Source organism: Lottia gigantea (assembly GCF_000327385.1).
Source record: "Lottia gigantea unplaced genomic scaffold LOTGIsca_64, whole genome shotgun sequence".
Taxonomy (NCBI): domain Eukaryota; kingdom Metazoa; phylum Mollusca; class Gastropoda; family Lottiidae; genus Lottia; species Lottia gigantea.
The window spans coordinates 538742-546773 of NW_008710179.1; the positions used below are offsets into that span (position 1 = coordinate 538742).

At 34.6% G+C, this 8032-nt stretch overlaps 2 protein-coding genes across 2 annotated transcripts; both read right to left on the bottom strand.

The window, feature by feature from the left end:
- Positions 1–467: 467 nt before the first annotated feature.
- LOTGIDRAFT_204537 (hypothetical protein) lies at positions 468–2225 on the bottom strand. The gene is made up of 2 exons (XM_009064662.1): positions 2154–2225; positions 468–1874 (listed from the first exon to the last, which is right to left on the bottom strand). Exons 1-2 carry the CDS (start codon positions 2154–2156, stop codon positions 519–521), a joined length of 1359 nt encoding a protein of 452 aa, XP_009062910.1. The 5' UTR covers positions 2157–2225; the 3' UTR covers positions 468–518.
- A 612-nt stretch (positions 2226–2837) lies between these two features.
- LOTGIDRAFT_167193 (hypothetical protein) lies at positions 2838–7339 on the bottom strand (the record flags this gene model as incomplete). The annotated part of the gene is made up of 9 exons (XM_009064663.1): positions 2838–3041; positions 3196–3349; positions 3577–3655; positions 4089–4249; positions 4714–4856; positions 5926–6104; positions 6295–6480; positions 6815–6921; positions 7107–7339. 9 exons carry the CDS (start codon positions 7337–7339, stop codon positions 2838–2840), a joined length of 1446 nt encoding a protein of 481 aa, XP_009062911.1.
- Positions 7340–8032: the final 693 nt, after the last annotated feature.

Here is an 8032-nt window from a genome sequence, read left to right on the forward strand (position 1 = left end):
ATTATGAATGATGGTACTTTAACACTTGCCATAAAAAAGTACCAATAAGCAATTACAAAGATTATGTTTTAAATAACCACTTGTCAAATGCCTTTATCCTAACAGTCAAGTGCTGGCTCGATATATCGCGATACGATATGCCAAGATATGCATATCGAATCGCAAGGTCATGTATCGATAATTGACGATACTACTCAGTCGATAAAAATTGAGGATTTTTAAACAGTCGGCGAATGTTTCTAATCTAACTGAAATGGTTGGAAACTTAAGACATTAACCACATCAACTACCAAATAACCAAATATCACAGTTACATATGTATCGTATGGTGACCCTTGTTTCTCAATATGTATCGTACCATGGTCTGATCGGCGATACCCAGCAATCCAGCATTTGCCAACAGTCTTGGCTATTGTCCATTGCTGTTAAAGCACCGTTCTCCTGCAACATTGCGTTTTGACAAAATTAAAGGGTGAGATAACAGAGTTTATTGTATAATTAAATGTTTACAAATTGGTTTAATATTCTTCTCCCTCTCCTTCTTCTCCTTCACCTTCAACAGAATCAACTCCAACTTCTTCATAATCTTTCTCAAGAGCAGCCAAATCTTCTCTCGCTTCAGAGAATTCACCTTCTTCCATACCTTCACCGACATACCAATGGACGAAGGCTCTCTTAGCATACATTAGATCAAATTTATGATCCAGACGAGCCCATGCTTCAGCTATAGCAGTGGTATTACTTAACATACAAACAGCTCTCTGGACCTTGGCTAAATCACCTCCTGGTACAACAGTTGGTGGTTGGTAGTTGATACCGACTTTAAAACCAGTTGGGCACCAGTCGACAAATTGGATGGTTCTCTTAGTCTTGATCGTGGCAATAGCAGCATTGACATCCTTGGGTACAACATCACCGCGATACAACATACAACAAGCCATATATTTACCATGGCGAGGATCACATTTGACCATTTGATTAGCTGGTTCAAAACAAGCATTGGTAATTTCAGCCACAGATAGCTGTTCGTGGTAAGCCTTTTCAGCAGAGATAACTGGAGCATAGGTAGCCAAAGGGAAATGAATACGTGGATAAGGTACCAAGTTGGTCTGGAATTCTGTAAGATCTACATTGAGAGCACCATCAAATCGTAGAGATGCAGTAATAGAACTAACAATTTGTCCGATCAATCGGTTTAAATTGGTGTAAGTTGGTCTTTCAATATCCAGATTTCTTCTACAGATATCATAAATAGCTTCATTATCTACCATGAAAGCACAATCAGAATGTTCCAATGTAGTATGGGTGGTAAGAATTGAATTGTAAGGTTCTACTACAGCTGTCGAAACTTGTGGAGCAGGATAAACTGCAAACTCTAATTTAGACTTCTTCCCATAATCAACACTCAATCTTTCCATCAATAAGGAAGAGAAACCAGATCCGGTTCCACCACCAAAACTGTGGAAGATGAGGAATCCTTGAAGACCAGTACATTGATCAGCTAGCTTCCTGGTTCTGTCAAGAACCAAGTCTATCAGTTCTTTACCAACAGTGTAATGACCTCTAGCATAGTTATTAGCAGCATCTTCTTTACCAGTGATGAGTTGTTCAGGATGGAAGAGTTGACGATAAGTACCAGTTCGGACTTCATCTACTACTGTTGGTTCTAGATCCACAAATACAGCTCTAGGAACATGTTTACCAGCCCCAGTCTCGCTGAAGAAAGTGTTAAAGGAATCATCACCACCTCCAATAGTTTTATCAGAAGGCATCTGACCATCAGGTTGGATACCATGTTCTAAACAGTACAACTCCCAACAGGCATTGCCTATCTGGACACCAGCTTGACCAACATGGATAGAGATGACCTCGCGCTGAAATATAGAATATTAGGTAATTAGACTAGGGAATGATATAATAGCAGTTGAATTGATTCGTGAAAAAGAGACGAAGTGAAATTTGGTTAATTTTTGGAGCTAACTATTTCAATCGGACAAAAGCTTGACTCATGCTGTCGATAAAAGGCGTACCGACATGGGAATAACTGTTCGATGTTCTCACTTCAGATATTAGGCCTATATGCAAATTTAGCAGAATACATCCCTGACGATATACTGAGAAATGCAAACTAGTAAAAAACAAGAAATACTTACCATTTTGAAATTTGGTTATTCTTTTTACAGGAGAAATGTAAACCTTGTTGTAGATGTTCTAATGAACAGTAACAAGTTTTAATGTTGATAGAGAAATTAGTATGTTATAGGTTAATTTATACCCTTTAGTTAATCTGAAATCTAATGTTGATAGTTACTGTTGTGTATGGTTACCCAGATTATCGGATTTAGTTAATCTTAGTTTAATAATTAGATTATCGCGAACCATGATTGTTACTGAAGTTGTGATTTTGCCGCATTTCCAAGTTATCAACTGTCAATCTCGCTCAGAAAATATATGTATCAATATCACTACCTTTTTCAAATGATTGAGAGCTATGACGTTAAAGGTGGTCGTTTTGAGATGTTTGGAGATAAATATCCATCAGATGTCCATGATACTATTGTTTATGAAATAGAGTTGGTTTGATCTGAAATATTTCGGCACTAGCTGATTTTCTTGTTAAAAGGAGTTGGCTTGTATGATAAATTGTGACGGTCATAAACTGGTAATGTTTTCTGGAATTACAGTAACCACATACGTCGAAAGGAAAATGAAATTGTTCATATCATATAAGCTATGATATACATACTAAGACTAGAGAATTACTTTGAACCACTTTAAAGTCATAAGAAGTTTACAAAATACTATTAAGAATATAATTCAGTCGTGTTTTTAACAATTTATTCCCCTGATAGAGTACATGTTATTATAGGCTTCGTCCAGATTCCATCTCCACCACATGTTATGATACCATCATTTATTTGATCATAACCATCTTTACAACTATAAATACATTCATTTTCAAAGGTATAACCAGTACAGGAATCTAATTTGGCGTTTGTAATTTGTATTTCAGGTTCACCACAATTAATTTCACACGAGGACTGTAAAATACGAATGCATAACATAATATAGTCTATTAATATCAACGCCAGAAATTGTTGAAATCTAAACTAACAGTAACAGTGATCCAATTTGAAATTTCATTAATAGAGAAATGATCATTCCTTCACGTTTACAAAAGATGTAAAGACGTACCCCATCACACACTTTAGAACAGGTAGCAAAAGTGCATTGGAATGTTACTTCTGGACTTCCGGAAAGATGAAAACCTTGGAAATAAGGACTTCTAAAAGTGGAACCCTTGATCATAAAACCTTCCGACTGCTTAAATATAATACCATCACCACATCTATAAGGAAACATTACATTATGAAGTCTTTTGATTTAAGATCCACTGGAACAAGAAATCCACTTCATCAGTGCAAACCGACCAATTCAACATCCAAAGACAGAAGTGTAACAGCCAGTTTAGGTAGCAAAATCAAGCAGCTTGAGTAAATTTTACATGAGTTGGATTTGTCAGATTGATGCTAATTCCCCCAATTTGTTTTTACTAATGACGTATTGGCCACTTACCCAGCTTTCAGTAAGTCGTAGGAATCATTTTTACCAGAAATAACCTTACAACTAACGGGTCTTAATCCTATCGGTACACCTGGAATAATCATGTAAGAAATTAAAGTTCTGTTACTTTGATCCACATCAAAAGTGATCACTTTTTGATTTTCCGAACAAGATCTTAAGTGATGTTTGATTGATTTATTTTGATTCTTTGGCACATTTGATCTCTACTATTGTCAAGGTTACTTGAGCACATGATTTTCCATAGAAATTTACCAAATTGCTGCATCTATTCTGTGAGAATCTGATTAATCGCTTAATGTATTTAACAATTACTGAAGACCCAATTTGCCATCTGTTGCTCGTGGTCTAGTTTTTACTAAAATTGAATTTGATGGAAATCTGCCACTCCAGTCGATTAAAGTTGCAAGAAGCGGTCAACTTTCGGACATGAGCATTTTCCCTTATGTCGACTTAGGTTCGATGAGATGAGCCCACCTTTATTATACCACTAGAATCTTACTCACTCTTTGTATCAATCCAAGTTCCAAAAAGAGAATATTTTCTATCTAGAGTCATTGGTTGATTGACAAGATCTTGATCCAAAACGTTCTGTACTGTGAGTTTAACATTAGAACTATCTAGAACTGGTGATACATAACTATCAGATAGCTTTGAACCATATAAACTGGAATGGGAACATATTAATGAATTACAAGCGATAAGATTTTCGACAGTATCGAATAAAAAGGCAAGCATCGCTTATTTTACATAGAATGAATTTTTATTTATTTATCACCAGAAAGAATGTTCTTGCAAATGAGTTTTGTTCCAAACCGTCTTTATTCGTCTTCCTGAAGAAAGCTTATTTCTGTCACTTTTTACTAGAAATTTCATCTGTATTTTGATTTCATATATGAGGTTATTAGTGGTAGTTATGGCCAAACCCCCTTTTTTAAATATAAAGTTAGATACTATTTTATAAATATGACCTTTCTGATAGGTGAAAATGTTTTTTACCCTTTCTTTTAAATTTCAAGTAAAAGACAGGTATGACTTCATATTCAATGATGACAAAGAGGTCCTCATGTTTAAATCGTCGATACATGGTGATAAAACATCATCGGCTAATACACAATCCTATATACTTACCCAGGTATGATATGGTGTATTTTAGTTATATTAGAACTATAATCATCATAGGTACAGGTTACAGTATAAATAGATGTTTTATGATGTAGTATATAATTATCTATTGTTATATCTACTGTATATGTATTGATACCTTGTTTCCTCTGAAAATACACAAAGACAGGCGAGTGTTAGGTTTCCTGTTTTGGGGCAAACAACAAACATCAGTGATATGACAGAGGGTACACGATAAGCCTCTTTAGTCATCGTATTTACCTATGAAAGGTTGACGTTGTCATGGAAGACAGTTACTTACAAAGAGTTGACATCGTCTAGGAAGACAGTTACTTACAAAAAGTGGACATATTCCAGGAAGATAGTTACCTACAAAAAGTTGATATCGCCTAGGAAGACAGTTTACAAAAAGTTGACATCGTCAAGGAAGACAGTTGCTTACTAAAAGTTGACATCGTCTAGAAAAACAGTTACTTACTAAAGTTATCATCGTCTAGGAAGACAGTTTACAAGAAGTTGACATCGTCAAGGAAGACAGTTGCTTACTAAAAGTTGACATCGTCTAGAAAAACAGTTACTTACTAAAGTTATCATCGTCTAGGAAGACAGTTTAAAAAATGTTGACATCGTATTGGAGGACAGTGACTTACAAAAAGTTGACATCCTTGTTGATAAGACTACGTACTTACTCACGATGTAGGGTATGTTTACTGTTCTTAGCTCAACTAGTGGACATCAGTTGTGGCTGTGAGTTACTAACAAAGTTTGTTATCGTCGTGTATTAAAGTAACTTACAAATAGTGGACATAGTTCTGGATTTGAGTTACTAACAAAGTTTGTTATCGTCGTGTATTAAAGTAACTTACAAATAGTGGACATAGTTCTGGATTTGAGTTACTAACAAAGTTTGTTATCGTCGTGTATTAAAGTAACTTACAAATAGTGGACATAGTTCTGGATTTGAGTTACTAACAAAGTTTGTTATCGTCGTGTATTAAAGTAACTTACAAATAGTGGACATAGTTCTGGATTTGAGTTACTAACAAAGTTTGTTATCGTCGTGTATTAAAGTAACTTACAAATAGTGGACATAGTTCTGGATTTGAGTTACTGACCAAGTTTGTTATCCTCGTGTATTAAAGTAACTTACAAAATTGACATCTTTGTGGATGTGAGTTACTGGCAAAGTTTTTATCGCAGTGTATTAAAGTAACTTACAAAAAGTTGACATCTTTGTTGATGTGGAGTAAGAGAAGCTGAAAGTTGATATTGTACAAAATCTTTCGTTAGAAATTTCTGTTGTCCATTAACACAATGGGCTGTAATATCAACAGTGGTATCGGATAGTAGTAGAATTTTGGGATCATTATCTGTTAAATTACCACAAACTGGACGTACTGTAAACAAAATAGATGTTATGTATAAACTATGTGCTGAAGCAATGAAAAATGGTTTATGAACATTACCATCTTTGATTCTCCAAACAAGGCGCAAAGTAATTATGCTTTTTCCATCTTACTCTCACCATAACTATTAGAGGCACAATATAAAGTCAGTAAGTTTCAGACTAGATGCCATCATACTTACCATATAGAATTCCATTATCAGTAAGATTATAAATATCAGATCTGTGAGGTATTGGATGCTCATCTTTTCTATCCTTTTCTGATTGGTCAAATTCAGTATCGTCTGGTAAACCAAATTCTTTTAGATACTCATCCGGAATATCATTTTTTTCGATATCCGTCTGTACAATTTCACTTAACTGTTGACCTGGAACGAAGGGCTGTATAGAAAATTCCTCAAATCAGGAACAACATTCAATAAATCCGAAAACAAAACAGAACGGAGAAGGAAAAGAACAGAAAGGGAACACAAAACAGAATGGAGAGGGGAGAGAAGAACAGAACGGAGAAGGAACAGAACAGAAGGGAACACAGAACGGAATGGAGAGGGGACAGAAGAACTGAACGGAGAAGGAACAGAACAGAATAAGACAAAACAAGAACAAGAACCAGATCTAAACCACAAACACAAACACAACACATCAGATCTCTTATCTTAACCGAAATCTACATTCAAAAAGTATAGGTAAAAAAAAACTTACACATCCACTGTAACAATTTAGTTATATCACTAATAGAATCTTTGACTAATAATTCTGTACATTTCTTATCAAATGTATTAAAACACTGTAAAATATCATCTATCGATCTGAAACAGTAATGATAGTGAATGAAAATATCAACAATCTAGTGAAAAATGTTCTATTCATATCAACATAGTGTTTTCATGAAGACCTAAATGCGAAAAATTGGTTAAGTTTTCTGAAAAGTGCGCTCTATCTGAAACCGTGAACCATCCTCAAACCTTAATAATCTTTGTAATCTTAAACTTACCTACAGATACTGAACATAGCATCTTTGTCGTCATTCATCAATGGAATTGAACAGATTTCTATCCCTTCCTGACATTCTTCCAAGAGTACCAGAGTTTGATTGTCGATTGTCTTAATGTTGTCTATCGTCTTAAATATGAATGGATTCTCATCAGGGTCCTCTGTTTTGTCAATGGTCGGATCGGGTTCAGAGGTAATTTTGTGTTCAGATTTATCCATTGGAGATTCTGTCATAGTTTCCGATTCACATGGAAACGTGATCGCTACAACAAACAATGATATGAAAATCATACCTTCACATCACAGTGCCTCTAGGATATAATTACAATGTAGTAATAATTGATCGCTAAAATTGCCGCATACAATTCGGAAATATGCTAGTGGATTCGGGGTTGACAGAAAATATACAATGCACTGTATTGTTTTGGGCTGTCTGTTACAGAAGCTTCTATTGATTTTAGACAGTGATATTTTGATGTAATGATGTTGTATTTCTAGCGCTTTCAACAAAAATCATTCTTTGGCTTTCCTTATTTTTTAGTGTCAAATTAAACAAACTATTTGATTAATTGGTGTTTCTAATGAATTATCGATATTATTAATCATAAATGTCATGTATGTACAGTCTGGATAAACAAAAAAAAGACTTTTTGACTTTTCTCGGTCGGTCACTCATTGGAATTCTGCTGGTAATTCTCTTGTAATTTAGCTAATTTATTTAAATTGTTTCTATTCATATAAATATTAGTATTTTCATTTTCATAAATGGGAACCTTTCTTTAAGTGGTATACTCAAACTGCCAAGTAAATAAATTTTACTGAAAGCTGAAAAGAAATATTTTCAACTAACCATCTATTATTAGTGAGGCTGAAATTCTATATGACACTGGAAGCTGAAATACAGACAATGTTTCTTTCATCGTTAAA